Source organism: Lactuca saligna, chromosome 6 (assembly GCF_052625555.1).
Source record: "Lactuca saligna cultivar CGN05327 chromosome 6, ASM5262555v1, whole genome shotgun sequence".
Lineage (NCBI taxonomy): Eukaryota > Viridiplantae > Streptophyta > Magnoliopsida > Asterales > Asteraceae > Lactuca > Lactuca saligna.
The window spans coordinates 117,638,987-117,660,055 of NC_136422.1; the positions used below are offsets into that span (position 1 = coordinate 117,638,987).

At 38.2% G+C, this 21,069-nt stretch overlaps 1 protein-coding gene across 1 annotated transcript; it reads right to left on the reverse strand.

Moving 5' to 3' along the window:
- Positions 1-1,779: 1,779 nt before the first annotated feature.
- LOC145002039 (uncharacterized) lies at positions 1,780-5,437 on the reverse strand. Its single transcript, XM_078961351.1, has 3 exons — positions 4,650-5,437; positions 2,658-3,197; positions 1,780-2,017 (listed from the first exon to the last, which is right to left on the reverse strand). The coding sequence occupies exons 1-3, from the start codon at positions 5,424-5,426 to the stop codon at positions 1,922-1,924; spliced, it is 1,413 nt and encodes a 470-aa protein (XP_078817477.1). The 5' UTR covers positions 5,427-5,437; the 3' UTR covers positions 1,780-1,921.
- Between the last annotated feature and the right edge of the window lie 15,632 nt (positions 5,438-21,069).

A 21,069-nucleotide genomic window follows, 5' to 3' on the forward strand; every position in this document is an offset into this window, starting at 1 on the left:
TACTAACCTTTTCTTCTTTCTTATTCTTGTTGCATCTGCAACTGTTTTCAACCAAACCAATAGGAATAGGAAAATTGCATAGACACACAATCACACACACATATAGATCAATAAGCAAATTTTGATACATAACTCAGCTGAAAATATAAAGATATCAGATATAGAAGGAAATTGTTACCCTTGACTAAATACACATTAAGATGATGAATCTCCATAAGATCTTTAAAAAAGGGTACTTCAGGAACATCATAAACTTCATAATGTACAAATTTGAAATCAAATTCTATTTGTTGGCCAATTAAGAAAAACAGAGAAATGAATTTTTGATGGAATGAGGAGTACTCTAGGCATCCTACATTAGTTATGCTATATTTAGTTTAGCAATCAAACAAACTATTTTCAATTTTGAAATTGGTATTTACATATTAATTTTCAATTAAAAATCCTATAACTGCTTCAAAAGTTCCAATAAATATTATATATACAAAACGAAAACAATATCAAAACCCTAAAATAATGAATATTAACTAAAATTGAAGTAATTCTAAGTTTGACATTGAATGTTAGAGGAGGAAGTATCATGTATCAAAAGTTTTAGTTTATAAACAATCATACATAATATTTCCTTGTATACGTTCTACATTCCCATGACACAAGGAAAAAATATGCTAAACTCTGCAAAAACCAGTGGCAATTTCAGCAAAAAAAAAAAACGAGTACAATTTTAGCAATAAGAAGTTTTACAAGGTTGTTCTATTTCGGAAGGCCATTCAAAGCAATCTCATAATCCAAGTATTCAGATAGATTGAAGATGAAATTTGAAATTGTACTCAATAAACCTAATCAAGATGGAATCGAAGATAAAGCTTGAAAAATCGAACATGCAAAGTCAAAAATCGAAGTTGAAATCAGAAATCGAACCCTATAGCCAGAGGTAGAACGTCGCCGTCGGTGTGTCTGGCCGGATCATGATGTGGGAGTAACAGCTTAACCTAGATGAGTAAAGTTACGCAAAGAAGATTGATGTTTACCCGAATGGAAATTGTGGCGCCGGAGGGCATTTGGGCTTCCTCTTCACCATTGATGAGGGAGTAATCACAATTCAACATAACCCTAGTATACATGAAGAAACATCAGAGAAGTATCAAAGGTAAAATTGAGTATCAGAGGTAAAATCGAGTTTATCAACGCAAGGATAAGGGCTAAGGAGAAGGGCAGTGTTCGTATTTGACTTTACAGAGTCGAGCGGGAAAAAACGATTGGGTGGGGCTTAGAAATTGCCACGTGGCAAGAATAGCTCTTATTTATTAGGATAAGTAGAGTAGAAGTAGATTTAATTTCATTCCACCGTGGTTTACACAAAAAGGGTAATTCGTGTTTCACGCTATGTATTTGGTTTTTTTTGTATTATGGATCAAATGTTTCCTCCCAACGTACACACACAGATTGTATTTATTATATTATCTATTTAGTTTCATTCTATTGCGGTTTACACAAGTAGGGTAATCAATATTCGGCACTAAGTATTTGATTTGTTTCTATTTTGATCATATGTTTCCTCCCAACATAACACACAAGCAATTTATGCATCAATAGTTCAACAAATGTTCGTGAGTTCTGACTTTTGATTCAATGAGTGACAAGCAAATATTCTTGCAGAAAACAGCACATCACATAATTTTATAAACTAGATGAAAACTTGCTAGGAGTGGAAACCATCTTGATGGTATTTTTTTATATCATATGAGATAAGACATTAATCATGGTTGGACACCCTTCCAAGATAATTCACACGTTTAAGTTGCTACCATTTAGCACAAGAGAAATATGTAATCTCCTTTGGCCTCTAAAACAAAAACTATAAATAATGTTTCTTTAATGATAGAACTACAACTAATCATATTAATATTGTTCGTCTAGCTCAAGCAATCAACTCATCTTCCATGCAATCCCGTAGCTTTAGCCTTACCACATCCATTTTATTCTCAACTATGTCACAACATTCTGCTTTTCCATCCTAGAACAAATGAAAAAATAATGTAAACATTGATCACCAGTTAGTACATGAAACATTTAACAACCGACACCCAACTACTACCAAAGCCATGCATAATCATACTTCATATACGAAGAGAATGAGAATGAGAAGTTTCATGTCGAATATTTAATATGTAATTGATGATTTATTAAAGGTAAAATGACTTAAAAGCCCAACGAAGTTTCCAAACCATTCAAAAAACCTCAATCATGTTTTGTTTGTTCAAAAAAATCCAACGAATTTAACCTTTTGTCTAAAAAGTCCAACAAAGTTTCAAACCGTTCAGAAAATTCCAATTTTGTTTTGTTTAAGTTCGTTGGGTTTTTTTTTTTTGAACAGTCAAAACATGATTGGAGTTTTTTAAACGTTTTGGAAACTTCGTTGGTCTAACAAGTCATTTTTCCGATATGGTAATAAGCCACGTCATCTGTTTGTCTTATTTGACTTTCGAGAAAGTATAACTTAGTTGGGTTTTTTAGATAAAATGTTAAGTTTGTTGGTTTTTTTGAACAGACAAAACATGATTAGAGTTTTTTAAATGGTTTGGAAACTTTGTTGGGCTTTTAAGTCATTTTCCCTTTATTAAATTGTCATGATTGAATTTGGTATTTAAACTCACCTGCTTAGGTTTTGTCATCGGTGAAACAACTTCAATTCTGTTGATCAAATCTGCGGAATGGTTGCCGGCTATTTCACAAGCCGGCAAACCACGTGAAGCAACTCGGACATAATTTGTTATCACTTCGGTTTCATTGATTATTTTTATGGATTCAAATAAAAACACATGAGGAGTTGCACATGGATCATTTGAGAGTGGTCTTGTGTCGAATATGAACAATGGTGGAGTAGATTCCAAGATCCATGGCTTAAATGTTTGAAGTGGGGCCTTTAGGACGCTACGAGGTATGATATTCTCATAAATGTGAACTGAGTATCCCCATGAACATGAAAATGTCCAATTTAATTGTCTATCGTAACATACAGTTTGTTGCACCAAACGAGGTTGGTCGATGTTTGCAGCTTTCATGAGGTGTTTTGCTGATTCAGAACGATCCATTGAAGGAAAGATTGGGTCAAGTTGGTCAAAATGATGGAGGGAAAGCAAGGGAACTTTTGGGTGTGAAGATAAAAATCCAGATACATCCCCATGTAGATCCATCTGTAAAATATTCAAATTGACACCCGATATAAGGAAAACACAACTATTTAGACGAAATATAATGTGAAAGATAAACGAATACACTTTCAACGTTAGTAATTAATATTTTCTAATAATGGTCATTTACGGAATGCTTAATGAATAACTATGTTAAAAGAACTTGGATTCTTTGAAAATGACATTGGTTGAAGCCTCCATGATATCGATTCTTATTGTACATCATACGTTTTTTATTTATTAATTTTTTTTATCTAGTTCAACAAATTGAGAGGATGAAGAGAAATAATAATAATAATAATAATAATAATAATAATAATAATAAATAAAATAAAACAACTTGAGAAAGTAAAATTAGAAAACTCTTTTCACCACAATCAATCACATATATAATTATCTTGAAATAACTGCTAACAGAAAATATCGGTAGAATTTTTTCATAATGTTATAAATATTGGTTTATTGTTTATACATGTTTCGTTATTTTCCAAATTGTTACATATTATTAGGGAGAATTTTATATATGTCCCTCTTAAACCTCAAAATATCATATTTACCCTTTATAAACCTTCAAAATATCATATTTGCCCAAATCATTTTTTATAATGTTTTTAATATTTTATAATCATTTTTTATAACTTAAAATTACTATAATAATTAAAAATTTTAACGATATTATCATTAGTTCTATGATAATGAAATGTGAACTTCTAAATTGTTGTAATGTCGTTCTCTTGACAAACAAAAATATTCATCTTCAACTCTCTCTATGGAATGTATATTTTGATTGTTTAGTTTTTTTTGTTGATTATGTTGTAGATGAAGGATATTTTAGATATTACCATTGATATTTTGATGTTTAAAAAGTGCATATACGATATTTTTGATATTTAAGAAGGGCATATATGATATTATGATGTTTAAAAAGGACATATATGATATTTTGAAATTTTATGAATGGTAAATATGATATTTAGAAATTTTATGAAGGGTAAATATGATATTTAGAAATTAAATTGGATAAATATAATATTTTGATGTTTAAGAAGGACATATATGAAATTCTCCCAATTTATTATAGGCATTAATTTAATCTCTAAACTAAATAATGAGGGCAATCCCCCCAATTAAATAGCACCAATATATATTGATATAATTCGGTTTATAATTTTGGCTCTTGTCTGGGACATATAGTTCTAAAAATTTCACAATACGTGAGAAAATTAAAACTTGAATACTTACATCATTTAAAAAAATTATGTGATAAGTGAAAAAATTATGAAACTTAGTTAAAAGTTATTGAAATTTTCCAAACTTTGAACTAACGTCAACTACGTTGATTTATAAAAGATGAAATTTTTTACTAAAGCTTTACCGAAGGCTAGGTAGAAAATCATTAAACTTATATATACCCCGCTTTTCAATTTAAAACGGTTTCAGATGATTGATATATACCTGATGAAGTCCTTGATGAGCAGTTAGCGTAACTCCAAAATCATTAACACAATTCATCAACGTTTGATCAGCACATTTCAATTGCGGATACCTTCGAACACAATCTTCTATGTTTTTCTGCACCATTTTAGCCAACGGGTAACTCATTATGAGTCCCGCTCCTCCAAATCCCATGTCATATGATAGAATTTCATTCGGCGCTATGCTCTCCGAATGACCACCAATGTATATGTACTTTGTATGATCATATTTCGACAAAACATCAACCAAATTATCAACAAAAAAGATTGAGTCATCATCTCCCATGATATACCACCTTACATCCTCTCTTTCATCCCTAAAAATCTCGATCACCGCATGTATCAGCCTCACCATGACTGGCTCACCATTGTGTCGACTTTCTTCGAATAACGTTGTGATATTATCTGAAATACGAAAAGGAGGGGAGGCTTCTGACCATGGAACAAGATCGTCTGTTGGAGCTGTGTCAAGATAGAGGTAGCCACGGGTGATGTTTGGGCGCCACCATGACTCGATGTAGGATTTTCGATGGTGCCATGCGTTTGTAGACCCCACAAGGCCAAAAACAAGGTGGGAAATGTTGGTTGTATCGGGTGGCAAGAAGAAATCATGAGTTTTGACACGAACGTAGTTTGTATGAAGGCAATTGGGTTGGGTTGAGAATGAGAAAATGATGAAGACGATGAGGATGGATGCTAAAGCGGCAAGTGTTGTATAAATTGTGGTTAATGAAGGATTGGGAATAGAAGAAGCCATTGCTAATGCGCAAAATGAGATGGTTGAAAACATGAAACCCGATATTGAAGGTTTTGCGGTATTGAATTACGGCAATGTATTTCTTAAAATAGTTTTACTAGACCATGTTAAATGCCATTTAATTTAATTGAACAGGTTTAAATTTTTTCTTAAGAGTGTATTTAATTTGTTGCCATATTTGAACTCGATACTTAATTAAGTTTGGACTACTTTTAACTTGTGGTTATTCCTGACCACATCGTTTTTCAAATTGTATACGAAAACGACTTTGAGTTTATTACACCATCAAAACTACTTGTGAATTTCCACATATTTTACAGTAATCCGGATGAGTTTGGTCATGTGTTTCTCAGCAGTTCAAATTTATTTTTGCTAGTAAATTTAGTAAGTTTTGATTAAAGATGGAAAAGATTCATACGTTTGTCTCTTTTCTAAATCTATTTAAACAATTTTAGAAACTTTGGATTTTTGGCTTTATGATTCATTTAGTAATCTTTCAAGATTCAATTTTAAGTTCAATTTTAAAAGGAGTTTGATTTCTATAAAAGAAACCTCAATGAATAACAAGTCATTTTCATTTTGTTTTTAACAAAATTAATGTTTTAAAAGGGTAATTCACACACCTAATGACCTACTTTTAAAACTATACATTCCAAAGAGGACTTAACCCTTAACTCATTAATTCAGGAACGTCATACCAGTCGTCTTGATACCAATAAACATAGACGCTTTATTATTTTAGTAGACGTTGAATATAAATATTAAAATATGGAGATTTAAAAAAAAAAAAAAAATAGGTTTATTTTGAAAAGTGTTTGTAAAAATAGATTTGTTTGAAAAAGAGTTATAAAAATAGGTTAATTTTGATTGATTGCTCACTCTTTACCGATTGATTCGTCCTTTTTTTTTCGAAATGTTACGTATTTAACCCTTAAATATTACACATTTAGCCCTTTAGCTTTTATCTTTAGTTTTATTAAGGGAAAATGACTCTTGAAGGTAATTAATTTTTGCGTTTGTACTCATTTGGTCCCTTTTTTTTTGTATTCAATATACCATCGAACTTGTTGTTGGTGTTTACCATAGCCCTTTTGACCGGCTTTTGACCTGTGATAGCCGGTCAAAGGGTTATAGTGAACACAAACAACAAGTTCGATGGTATATTGAGTACAAAAAAAAGGAAAGGGACCAAATGAGAACAAACACAAGAGTTGGTTACCCTCCTGATTCATTTTCCCTTTACTCATTTACAACAAATCTCACATCATCTCCTACATATTAATGACTTTATGATATTCATTCTTGCTTCTCTTCAAAACATAACTCACGAAATGACATTATTCATGCATGTACAACTTTGTAATGCACTTGAATATTTATTAGGGGAATCTTGACTAAGTAGGCGCATTTCATGACTACATTTACATTTGCAAACAAATGATTTATCGTATCATGGATTCTAGACAAGTCTACAAACGAGTGGAATCACAAGTGCTGTGATTTTTGAGTTTACTTAGCTTTAAGATCGAACTCATGGGATAAGATATAACATCAATATGTACAATATCATGTTGCTTTTGTAGACATATCACCATAATATTATACATATTGATGTTGTATCTTATGTTGGGTTTTGAGCAATCTAACACTTCCTAAGTGTGCATGCAACCCTAATAAACCTTGGATCTATGTTTGTCTAAATACATGAAAAATAATAATTTTCCAAGGTTCATAACCTATCTAACATGGCATGGGGTACTTTTAAACATAAAAGAATTAGATGAGATTACATACCTTTTTGATGAGTTTGATTCTTAAGGAGTTTGAGGGCCAAGCACTAATAGTGTGAATGCCTCAAATGGAATCACAAATCACCACAAACACTTGGAAAACTTTGAGAGAGTGTATACACACTATAATTTCAGCCATACACAAACACACACACTAGTGGCTATTTCATGCAACATAAGCATGCTTATATAGTGTGCATGGTTAGGGTGAAACCCTAATAACCCATGACCTTTCCTTTTCCAAGGATCCATGGGTTAAAAGCTCCATGGATCATCCATGGACTTCCATACAAGCCTAGCCCATTAACAAATGAGTGTTAGCCCACACCATATAAAACCAATAGCCCACAATCTAATTAGTCTTCCTTTTAATCTCTAAATTAATTCATAATTAATTTAAGACTAAGACTAATTAAATAACATGACTTCATATTAATATATTATAACTTATAATATATTAATAATCATATGTGTATAACTCTTATAAAATTATCCATAAATAGTTCGGGTGAAGTGCAACCCAAATGGACCATGCCGGGTCGGATCAAGTATATACCAAATAAGTTATGGACTTAGACACCTTATCCAACATCTTATCCCATGAGTTCGATCTTAAAGCTAAGTAAACTCAAAATCATAGCACTTGTGGTTCCACTCGTTTGTAGACTTGTCTAGAATCCATGATACGATAAATCATTTGATTGAAAATGTAAATGTAGTCATGAAATGCGCCTGCTTAGTCAAGATTCCCCTAATAAATATTCAAGTGCATTACAAAGTTGTACATGTATGAATAATGTCCTTTCGTAGGTTATGTTTTGAAGAGAAGCAAGAATGAATCTCATAAAGTCATTAATATCAGTAGGAGATGATGTGAGATTTGTTGTAAATGAGTAAAGGGAAAATGAATCAGGAGGGTAACCAACTCTTGCGTTTGTTCTCATTTGGTCCCTTTCCTTTTTTTTGTACTCAATATACCATCGAACTTGTTGTTTGTGTTCACCATAACCCTTTGACCGGCTATCACAGGTCAAAAGCCGGTCAAAAGGGCTATGGTAAACACCAACAACAAGTTCAATGGTATATTGAATACAAAAAAAAAAGAAAAGGGACCAAATGAGTACAAACGCAAAAGTTAATTACCCTCAAGAGTCATTTTCCCTTTTATTAATATCTTTCACTATTAAATTATTTAATTTTTAGACGCTTACCATATATTATACATAAATTAATTTAGTCCATAATATATGAATATAGCTTAAATATTATTTTTAACAATTTACACCATTAAGTAGATCTTACAAATATTTTCAGATAGATATCGATATTGAATATATTACAAATATTTTCAGATAGATCTTACAAATATTTTCAGATAGATATCGATATTAAATATATTACAACGTTACGAATTACAAGACTAACTAAAAACCAAATTATAATACAACTTAAACATAAATTACAATAATAATTAAACATCAAATAACAAGATTAATTAAAAATGTTATAAAGTTCACATCGCATTAAATCTTTGTTGAGAATTTGGACAACTTTTTTTTTATTATGATCAGGTTGGTGGCACAATACATTTGCGAGATTCGTCGGGATGACGAATATCCATCTCGTTATGAAATCGATTTAAACGCTTCCTACATCGATGAACAGAAACCCTTAAATCATCTGCTTTAATCTTCCGACCCGACTCCGACCAACAATCAACATGAGGAAGTGGGTCAAAAGAAGATGTATATTGTTGTCTATACATCATAGTAGTGTACACAGCATTTACAATAGAAAGAGGGTTATCCCCTCTATAACTGCAAACTGCAATGGCATGCAAGCACAAAAATCTTTCCATTTTCCACTTACCACATATACATGTTTGTTGATAATAACGGACAGTCTGAGCTATTCCCCCTTTGTCATTTATCTTTAACTTTGTGACAATTCTGTAGACACCTTCATTCTACTCAAACTCGGTTAATATATGGCTTTGTGCATGGGTTTCTCGTTTTTGAAATAGATGCCACATACATGATAGTAGAGGTGTATTACAATTCATTGCAACATCATTGTACTTTCTAAAAAGATATATAGTTCTATTGAATTAAGGTCAATACACGCCCTAATCGGTAATTGTCTTGCTCCTCGAGGTGCATTGTTCACACTCTCAGAGATATTTGTTGTCAACATACCTAAAGGTGGCAAATCGTGTTATCATTTCGTGTTTTTGTCTGACACGACATGAAACAGCAAGGTTTTATGTAACACGAATACGACACGACATGATGTCGTGTTTTTTTAACTAACACAAAAGCGAACGAATTAAAAAACAACAAACACGACACGACACGAAAAATATAACATATACTAAAAACTAGTTTATTTAATGAATACGTTATCAAATATAACATGACAAACACGAAAAACACAATAAAGAACTGTTAAATCGTGTCCATTTCATGTCGAATTTTGAACACAGACATGACACGACACAACATCGTGTTTTTTATAGTTAACACGAACACGACACGAACACGAATTCAAATTTCAATTCGTCCCAATTTTGTTGTGTGTCGTGTATTTTTGTCATGTCGTGTCATAAATTTTCACCCGTTCCATACCCCATCGACGATTTTTGTAACACCCAAAGTTTCGAAGACCAAGAAAGGAAAGAAAACCCTAAGTTTAGGGGTCGACTCGGCGAGTCTAAGGGGGACTCGGCGAGTCCGAGCGGGATCCGGGTCGGGGAGTAAGTGACCGACTCGGCGAGTCGACCAGGGTGACTCGGCGAGTCTGGTCTGTGCGGGGAAAACCCTAAATTCGGGACTTGGGGCCTATATATAAATGTCTTAATCTTCTTCTCAGGGTTCCTTACTGCCTCTTTAGCCCTGAATATCAAACCCTAGCCGTCATATCTCCTAGTTGAGCCTTGGAAGGTGCTTTAAAGCTTGGAAAAGGAAGAAGGAACTTGGAGGAGCAAGAAGGAGCTATAGATCTGGGATTGTGAGTTCATTTTGAGCACTTGGAGGTAATAAACTAGTTCCTGGACCCTTTTTGCACCTAGATCTATGTGTGGTTGTTGGGGCTCTTTTGCCATAATGTTATTATTTTGGGTTAGAAGCCGGATCTGGAGTTGCTACTTCAGATTCAAGTGTTTTAGGGCCTGGAGAAGCATAAAGTATCAATCATTGTGTTGATTTTGAAGTCCCTTGGCCTTACACCCTAGTTAATGGCGTATCTTGCCTAGATCTCCTTCTCTACACGTAAAGTTTGCAACTTTACGTAAGGAATAGACCTTAAAAGAGTGGATCTACAGTTTGGAGTCCATGCATGACTCAAGGTCCTCTGCATGTATGTAGAACCGAATGGACTCGGCGAGTCCTTCGAGTGGACTCGGCGAGTAGCTTGAAGGTGAGGAGGAACTCGACGAGTAGGATGACCAACTCGTCGAGTCGGATGAAGTTAGGCATAGACTTGGCAAGTTGGATGAGCAACTCGGCGAGTTGGTTGAAGATTGTCTAGGACTCGGCGAGTCTGTTCTTGGACTCGGCGAGTCAGATCGCGAAAACCCTGAACCCTTCGAGTCGAGACCCGAATCAGTGAGTCGGGTGGTGACTTAGCGAGTTGGACAGGACAGGACTTGGAACTGGTTGGACTCGGCGAGTCATGGACTGACTCGGCGAGTCGGGTCGCGAATAAGAAAGACCCTGAGTCTATGAACTCGGCGAGTCTTTAGGAAGACTCGGCGAGTAGGGTTGACCTGGAAGGTTGACTTTGACCAGAGTTGACTTAGTTGACTGTCAGACTAAGTGTTATATGTATATTGATAGCTCGGAGAGCTGGAGGAGCAGCGGATCAGGGGATTGTCGAGTAGCAGCCAGAGATTTATCAGTAGGGTTCAGCAGTCTCAGGTGAGTTACCTTCCAGTAGTGGTGGGCCTAAGGCCACAATGCCGGCCCACCAGTAAGGGACGTATGATAGATGATTGTCTTTGTGATATCATCTAGGTTTGCTATTACCTGTTATGTTATATGCTCTCATGATACGTTATATGCAATAGTAGTAGAGTTCGGTTGTTAGGACCGCAGGGTAGTCAGACACCCCAGAAACATCTGACTGTATGTGATGGTATACTTGTATGTTGGCCTGTTATGTTATGTGATAGAGGTAGCGGGAGGGGACCAGTCCCCGAGGATCGGTTGTTAGGACCGATGGGTAGTCAGCACCCCAGAATGGCTTGACATGGGTAATCAGCACCCCAGAATGGCTTGACACGGGTAGGATGGCACCCCAGAATGGCCGTATGGGTAGGTTGGCACCCCAGAATGGCCGTACCGGGTAGTCAGGCACCCCAGAATAGCCTGGCAGTATTTATGTTAGGTGTTTGCATGGTATGTGGTACGTTGGGGGAACTCACTAAGCTTTGTGCTTACGTTTACAGTTTTGTTTTCAGGTACCTCTGCACCGAAGGGGAAGGAGCCGGCGCGGTAGCGGCACGTCATGCACACACTCTGTCTTCCGCATTTACGAGAGTCACTGGGATTGTACTATGATATTTTGATGGGATGTATGGTTTGACCTTTTAAAAGATGGTTGCGATGTGTTATGGTGTGATCAACAATGTTTTTATTTATTAATGTTTTCTAAAGTAATATTTTAAAATGAAATTTTCAGACGTAAAAAAAATTGGGTCGTTACAAGTTGGTATCAGAGCCCTGGTTTGAGGGATTCGGACACGCCTTCGGGAGTGTTTGGACTCAAATCGAGGGATTGAAAGATTTTCCAAAAGAAATTGTTCTTTAAAACCCGGAAAAGAGTCATAAGAAAGAGCAAAGTGTGTGACGTGCTCGACCGGCCGAGCTCAAGTAAGTATTCCCCATAGTACCCATACAAGTTTATGTTATGTTTATCAGCTTACGTAGAACTGCATGCTAGAAAAGGCTAAGGATCTAGGAGTGATGCCTTATGTGCCTGCTTATGTGTTACAGCTTTATGAATATTGCATGCTAGAATTGAGTAGACAGCAGTAGGATAGCCTGTTTAGGTTATGCCTGATAGTATGAGCTTAGCATCCAATGTTAAGTGTCGTTTCTTATTATAAGAATAGTTTTGGCTTGAGTCTGTTTTTCCCTTATCCGAATGTTGCTTGCTTCGTGCTTGGTGGGATTCTGAGTAATGGGAGTTAGCCACTAGGTAAACACGTCACACCACATGTAATCAGGGTTGAATAATCCCAAAGTATTGGAACTAGCCCTATTGCGCAGCTCTTGTTTGAGTCCAACCGTTGTAGGGACGAGTCCTTTACTTGAAGGATTATCTGAGCCTCGTCACATGTTATGGTATTCAGGTGGTGACTAATTGGCATTACAAGGAGGCCTTCAGCAGCTGAGGACTGTTTGGGTAGAGTTAGAGGTTCCCTAGGGCAAGCCTAGGATAAGAGTAGCAGAGATCAGTAGAAGAGTAAAGGGGACTTGGTGGAGTTGAGGTAACTCTTGAGGAAAGTACGGATAGATGTGGAAGGTAGTAGGGGCCCATACTACTGAAAGCAGAGGATCCGTACTCGATTCAAGAGGGCCCGAGGTGAAACCAAGGAACTAGTAGAGTATGTGAGAGATCCCTCAGCAGTAGTATGTAATTGATCAGGGATTGTTATATTTTCAGCATGGTGACGTTGCGCGAGATATCAGTTGGCAGTTCAGGTGCAGGGGAGGGGTCTGGCTCGGGCTTTAGAGTCGGGCAACTTGATGATCAGATGAGGGATTTCATTTCCGCAGAGATTATGCGCAACATCCTCGATCAGACTCCAGTGATTTTCGGTTCAGTTAGAGAAGCTATTGTGGAGCTCGTGGACAGTCACCTTGAGGCCTTTAGGGCCGGGTTAGTTTCAGGACAGATTGGGGCTCGTCTAGGTCCCGAATCCTATGGAGTTCAGGGATCCATCAGGGAGGGAGATCCCATTTCTAGTTTCTGCTATCAGGGGGCAGGGGTGTGTGGGGCATTCTGTCTCCAAGAGAAACCATTGCATGATTGGATAGTTGAGGAAGTTTCGCGAGCCATTCGCGAGGGTCTGCCAGACATGGTCGTGAGGATCACTGATAGATTGATAGCGAGGCTTCAGGATCAGACATCTGTTGTTCAGTCAGCAGACGTTACCGTTGGGGTAACACAGGAGCGAGAGTCGGGCAGGGAGTCGGAAGGGAAGAGGAAAATGGATGAGGCTCAGGTTGCCACAGGTTCGAGTAAGAGGCCCAAGAGTTCAGATTTGAGGACGAGGAACTATCAAAGCCGCAGTCGATGCGGGAAGTGCGGAAGGACGCACATGGGTGTGTGTAGGCGTAGAAGTGGTGGCGATGCTGGGTGTTTCAAGTGCGGCCAGATTGGTCATTTTAGCAGAGACTGTGTTGTTACCATCGCCCAGGGACTTGATCCGTTGTGTTTCCATTGCAGTCAGAGGGGCCACAAGAAGGCCCACTGTCCGAGTTTGTATTCAGCAGGGCAGGCGCCAGCTCCTGCCCTTGGAACTTCAAGTACCGTCAGTGGTTGTCAAGGCCGGGCAAGGGTGCCTACGGCTCGGAGCCGAGTTTCTCCGGTAGATTTCAGCAGGGATTCGAGCAGCACTGAGTAATGGAGGTATGTAACTTTGTGTTTGTCAGCTTATGTTATGATTATATTGTTATGGTTTCTGCATAAACTGTGGTATAAGTGTTGTGTTATGGAGTGGCTTGCTTGTGCTTACGTCGTATGCCATTTTCATACCTCGGATAATTGGTTGGTAGTTAGGGGATGTGCTCATATGGAGAAGTTTCGGAGGATGCAATAACTGTAGCATGGTAGGGAGAGATCTGGTTCGTTTCGCTAGTTCGGAGTGGATAGTGGTTTGGATGGAATGGTCAAATTCCTACCTAGCGGGCTTGGGTTCCCCAGTAGAAGTTTTGGAATGGTAGTAAAGGTCGGGATCTCTTTTGAATGTGAAGCAGCAAGGGGTAAGCAGGATCGAAGTGGGGGAGAACCCTCCGGGTATACATGGATAAGAGTCACTCAGGACGATTGCGCGGCCTCTGAGAAGAAGTGGTAGTAGCATAGTGCTGGATGGATTGAGAAGTTCAGAATTGAGAGCTCGAGAACTTTTCCCAGCAGTGGGTCCATGTAATGGAGATGGTTAGAAACTGGTTAGGAATCCAGGATTTGAGGACCACCTGTAAAGACTCAAGTGAGTGGAATGAGGAACCCCAGAGCGGGCAACAAGAGATGTTTTGTATTAGTAGCCAGTGTATGAGGCAGCATGCAGGTTGCGTAGATTCAGGATTTGGGAGGTTGGAAACATCCCAACAATAGCTTCTTGTATCCGGATTAGTAGACAGTTGGGTTGGGAACCAAGCCGGAGAATTCCTCGACAAAGCACTAAGTATATCAAGGATATAAGATGTCGAGGATGATGCAGAATTCAAAGACTGAGGGCTGGTTGAGAAATCGGGATGAAGAATCACTAGCGGGACTAGGGGATAGTCAGGATGTCCTCGGGATAGTAGTAGTAGTGTTGTAAGCCAGCGGGGTAGCCGTAGCATTCACTAGCAGTCAGATGGTAGTAGTAGTGTTGTAAGCCTGCGGGGTAGTCGTAGCATTCACTAGCAGTCAGATAGTAGTAGTAGTGTTGTAAGCCTGCGGGGTAGCCGTAGCATTCACTAGCAGTCAGATGGTAGTAGTAGTGTTGTAAGCCTGCGGGGTAGTCGTAGCATTCACTAGCAGTCAGATAGTAGTAGAGTGTTGTAAGCCTGCGGGGGTAGCCATAGCATTCACTAGTAGTCAGATAGTAGTAGAGTGTTGTAAGCCTGCGGGGGTAGCCGTAGCGTTCATTAGCAGCCAGATAGTATTTGAGACTTGTGAATCCGCGGGTGTAGCCGTGGCTTTTATCAGATTGGTAGCAGCATGAGCGCGTGGTTGAACGCGGGAATGTAGTAATTCCCACCCGTTCGGGTGCAGCGGTGGGAATATGGGAATCCACGGATTAGATTCGGATTTCCCAAATGGTTCAGTTATGGCTAAGTCAGCGAATCTTGGCTATAGATCGTCACATCAGTTATGAGATCAGAGTAGCAGTGGACCGTTGAGGTTCGGGTATGTTAAGGGCTACCGTCAGTCTGGGAGCCATCATGTTATTAGCCATAGGATGGATGATGTCAGGATGTGAAGTATGGACCCGATCGGTTGGATCGGAAGGTTGTTAGGGCCATAGTGACAGGATAACTAGTGGAAACTAGTCCTTGAGGAAGATTCCATTCAGAAGTCGTGGAAGCGACTAAGGGAGGAGTCCCTTGACTCCACAGTTGGACTTGAGTTTAGTGTTTCAGGCAGCTCAGTGTTTCAGCCAGTTTAGTGTTTCAGCCAGCTCAGTGTTCCAGCCAGTTTAGTGTTTCAGGCAGCTCAGTGTTTCGGCCAACTCAATGTCGCAGGCAGCTCAGTGATTCAGCCAGATCAGCGTTTCAGGCAGTTTAGTGTTTCAGGCAGGTTCGGTATCGCAGACAATTCAGTGTTTGAAAGGTTTCGGAGTTTTGGGTCAGTATTGTATTTGAGTTGGAATACTAGTGCTGACGGTATAGTTGGTTGATGTGGAAATGACAAGTCTCTCTCAGCAGGATCAGTTGAGCCTTCGGCCGAGTATAAGTGACATGTAAAGATAGCTAGGCAAGTAGCTTTTCTTCGGGATGAAAGACTCGAGTTAGTAGGAGTTGAGTAATCAGATGGGATATAAGCAAGCTATTCCCAGCAGCATCGTTTCAGTATGAGCGGGAGAATGGATAGAATAGTTATAGATAGTCGAAGTATTTTCAGGAGTCTCTGGAAGCGACTAGGAGATTGCGAAGGGTTGTAGTAACTGGTAGGGTTCGGTAACCCAAATATGGAGACGTCAGTAAGGACCGGGGGTGCTCGGCACCAAGTTATGTCAGATAGGGGCGTCGGTGGTTGTTGGCGGTATTGACCCGTACTGGAATTGGCGGAGGTGATGGAGTTGGTGAAGTATAGGACCTTCACAGTTACAGAGAAATAGTTGGTTATAGAACCTTGCCTTGGGAAGGCAAGGGATTTGCGCAAAGACAGGAAGGGGTGAACCCCTATAGGTTCAGTTCAGTACTCGGTGAGTACCAGAAGGATTGCCGGTTGAGTAAGTTGGGTCTCTAGGATGTTCAGGGTCAGGGTTGACCCGAGGTGTTATCTGCAGGGATTAAGGTTAGTCGGAAGGATCGAGCAAAAGCTAGAAAGGGTAGGCAGCTGGTGTTGGAATAGTTGGTTGGGTTTAGAGGCAGCTCGCAGGCAGTGGGCCATAGCAGACTTCGAGGACGAAGTTTAGTTTAAGTGGGGGAGAGTTGTAACACCCAAAGTTTCGAAGACCAAGAAAGGAAAGAAAACCCTAAGTTTAGGGGTCGACTCGGCGAGTCTAAGGGGGACTCGGCGAGTCCGAGCGGGATCCGGGTCGGGGAGTAAGTGACCGACTCGGCGAGTCGACCAGGGTGACTCGGCGAGTCTGGTCTGTGCGGGGAAAACCCTAAATTCGGGACTTGGGGCCTATATATAAATGTCTTAATCTTCTTCTCAGGGTTCCTTACTGCCTCTTTAGCCCTGGATATCAAACCCTAGCCGTCATATCTCCTAGTTGAGCCTTGGAAGGTGCTTTAAAGCTTGGAAAAGGAAGAAGGAACTTGGAGGAGCAAGAAGGAGCTATAGATCTGGGATTGTGAGTTCATTTTGAGCACTTGGAGGTAATAAACTAGTTCCTGGACCCTTTTTGCACCTAGATCTATGTGTGGTTGTTGGGGTTCTTTTGCCATAATGTTATTATTTTGGGTTAGAAGCCGGATCTGGAGTTGCTACTTCAGATTCAAGTGTTTTAGGGCCTGGAGAAGCATAAAGTATCAGTCATTGTGTTGATTTTGAAGTCCCTTGGCCTTACACCCTAGTTAATGGCGTATCTTGCCTAGATCTCCTTCTCTACACGTAAAGTTTGCAACTTTACGTAAGGAATAGACCTTAAAAGAGTGGATCTACAGTTTGGAGTCCATGCATGACTCAAGGTCCTCTGCATGTATGTAGAACCGAATGGACTCAGCGAGTCCTTCGAGTGGACTCGGCGAGTAGCTTGAAGGTGAGGAGGAACTCGACGAGTAGGATGACCAACTCGTCGAGTCGGATGAAGTTAGGCATGGACTCGGCGAGTTGGTTGAAGATTGTCTAGGACTCGGCGAGTCTGTTCTTGGACTCGGCGAGTCAGATCGCGAAAACCCTGAACCCTTCGAGTCGAGACCCGAATCAGTGAGTCGGGTGGTGACTTAGCGAGTTGGACAGGACAGGACTTGGAACTGGTTGGACTCGGCGAGTCATGGACTGACTCGGCGAGTCGGGTCGCGAATAAGAAAGACCCTGAGTCTATGAACTCGGCGAGTCTTTAGGAAGACTCGGCGAGTAGGGTTGACCTGGAAGGTTGACTTTGACCAGAGTTGACTTAGTTGACTGTCAGACTAAGTGTTATATGTATATTGATAGCTCGGAGAGCTGGAGGAGCAGCGGATCAGGGGATTGTCGAGTAGCAGCCAGAGATTTATCAGTAGGGTTCAGCAGTCTCAGGTGAGTTACCTTCCAGTAGTGGTGGGCCTAAGGCCACAATGCCGGCCCACCAGTAAGGGACGTATGATAGATGATTGTCTTTGTGATATCATCTAGGTTTGCTATTACCTGTTATGTTATATGCTCTCATGATACGTTATATGCAATAGTAGTAGAGTTCGGTTGTTAGGACCGCAGGGTAGTCAGACACCCCAGAAACATCTGACTGTATGTGATGGTATGCTTGTATGTTGGCCTGTTATGTTATGCGATAGAGGTAGCGGGAGGGGACCAGTCCCCGAGGATCGGTTGTTAGGACCGATGGGTAGTCAGCACCCCAGAATGGCTTGACATGGGTAGTCAGCACCCCAGAATGGCTTGACACGGGTAGGACGGCACCCCAGAATGGCCGTATGGGTAGGTCGGCACCCCAGAATGGCCGTACCGGGTAGTCAGGCACCCCAGAATAGCCTGGCAGTATTTATGTTAGGTGTTTTCATGGTATGTGGTACGTTGGGGGAACTCACTAAGCTTTGTGCTTACGTTTACAGTTTTGTTTTCAGGTACCTCTGCACCGAAGGGGAAGGAGCCGGCGCGGTAGCGGCACGTCATGCACACACTCTGTCTTCCGCATTTACGAGAGTCACTGGGATTGTACTCTGATATTTTGATGGGATGTATGGTTTGACCTTTTAAAAGATGGTTGCGATGTGTTATGGTGTGATCAACAATGTTTTTATTTATTAATGTTTTCTAAAGTAATATTTTAAAATGAAATTTTCGGACGTAAAAAAAATTGGGTCGTTACAATTTTCATCAAATAAAAAACACCATTAACTTTTTATAATTTCCTTTAAATACTTCCAAGCTTCAAGATCGATTTTTTTTTATTTCTTTCATATATGTAACATACTTTCTTTTTTGTGCGGTGCTGCCAATAGACCAACAAAGTATTTTAAGACTCATATTCTTGCATTTGTATCTTACTTTCAAATTGCATTTGTAACCTTATTTTGTTTTCTAACTTTATCCAAACATCTATAGAAATGTGGTCTTCCAAATCGACACTATCATCTTCTCCTATATCTCCAACATCATTCATAAAGTTTACAACTAGAGTTTCACACATACCATCATCATCAGAATCACTCCCAACATTAGACTCACTACTAGTATCTCACTATATAGCGAGTTGGCTTCATCATTATCTTCATCAAATGTATCACAATCAGGCAAAGGAAATGGTACATTTGACGGATTTGGCTCAAAATTACGTAGGAGATTTACCGAACTAGTATTTGTAGGCGGCATTATTTGTTCAAATTCAATTAAAACTTGACCCCAATAATTTTCAACTTTCTTATCCAAATAAGACATTACATCTAGACTTGAATCACTTACGACCCATGTAATATTAGATTGACCACCAAACTGATAGCATAGTGAAATATTGAACTTATATGATGTTTTTTCAACTCCAACATGAGCATAACATAAATCTTTAAATTCTTCATACCCCATTTTATGTCTAATGATATTTGAAGAACTAAAAGTTGAATGGTCACCCTTTACAATACCATTCTCATATTCAATATTACCGCCCCAATATAAAACAATCATAAATGGACGATCTAGAGTCGTAATGCTAAATAATACGTACCTGGTTATAGATGCATGAATGATGAGCAGTATAAAGAAGGAAAAAACATAAGTTTGAATTTATGAGATAATTTCTTCAAATTGAATGAGGTGAATAAAACTTAGTATAAGAGTTGAAATTTATAATACCAAAAAGTGAATTGATTTGACAATTCACTCACTTACTTTTATTAAGTTTTCATAAATACTGACGATTGTTTGTATGATAAACTAGTATTTTGCAGTGGAATCATGACCAGCTTTTGCAGTGGAATAATGAAAGTGACAAATACTATGCTTACAATATTATATCAACAAAAATGTCCATTACAAGTACATTCTATTATATTTAAGTTGTATTGTCATATTATTTTTAATTGGTCTTGTAATTTTGTAACGTTGTAATATGTTTAATATTGGTATATATCTGAAGATATTTGTAAGATTTATTTAATGGTGTAAGTTGTTAAAATAATACGTAAACTGTAATCATATATTTTGGACTGAATTAATTTATGTATAATATATTGCAAGGGTAAAAGTTAAATATTTTAATAGTAAAAGATTTAAATAAAAATAAAGATAAAAGCTAAAGGGCTAATTATCTAATATCTAGGGGGCTAAATGTGAGGTTTTAAACTAAAAAAATGGAACCAGCCATAAGAAGATAAAAAATGTGGGTCATCTCTCAAAACCAAGTTGTTTCTAAAATTCTTTTTCAAACTAACCTAATTCTACAAACATTCTTCAAAACAAGCCTACTTTTACAAAAAATAGGTTCTTCGAAACTTTTTTAAATGAAAAAGTTTTGAAAAAATTATTTTCTATTGTAGGACTTTTTTTCAAATATATATTTTTCATAATAACTTGTTGATTAACAAGCTCTTGTGTCAAATATGTTTTGATAGATTCTTGGTGCATATAGAACAACTATGAAAGGATGAGTATGAACCTTGTCTAAGTTTTGATTGAGATAATCCTCAAGAGAATATTGTATAAACAAAGAAATGGATTTTGATGAGGATGTGATGCATCAAGCGGCCGAATTGGCACGATGCATACGATAAGCAAGAACTTACTTACATAAGTGAATAGTGATAGTAATATCTTTGGAGTATGTGGCGTACGCAAAGGAGTACACGATACATGAGTTAGTATGTTGATATGCTAAAAATAGTTATGTGGAACGGGCCATGTAGTCACTATCAACATAAAACAGATTAATCAGAAGGGTTGGTCATCTTGTAACTATCACTCATTTTGTTTGATACTAGAGATTCCATGGGTGATTTCTTAAGGTCTAAACATCTTATGTTGAAGCTTACTTGAGCATCTATAGTAGGAGTGATAAATGACTAAATGTGTTAATGATGCAATTATGATATTATTTGTTTAGTATGAAGTAACAAAATATGTTTGTAGCGTTATTGACTAGTAGAACATGTAAAGTTAATTTTGAAAGAATGATAAAATTTTGAATTATGTTGGTGGGAGCATAAACCCTAGGAATAAAGAATTGTGATTTTGATGAATTAGTTTTGTATTTTAATCAATTAAGTTACAAGGATGATTAATCCCTAGAGTATAATTAAATTGGATGAATGACTTAAGATTGG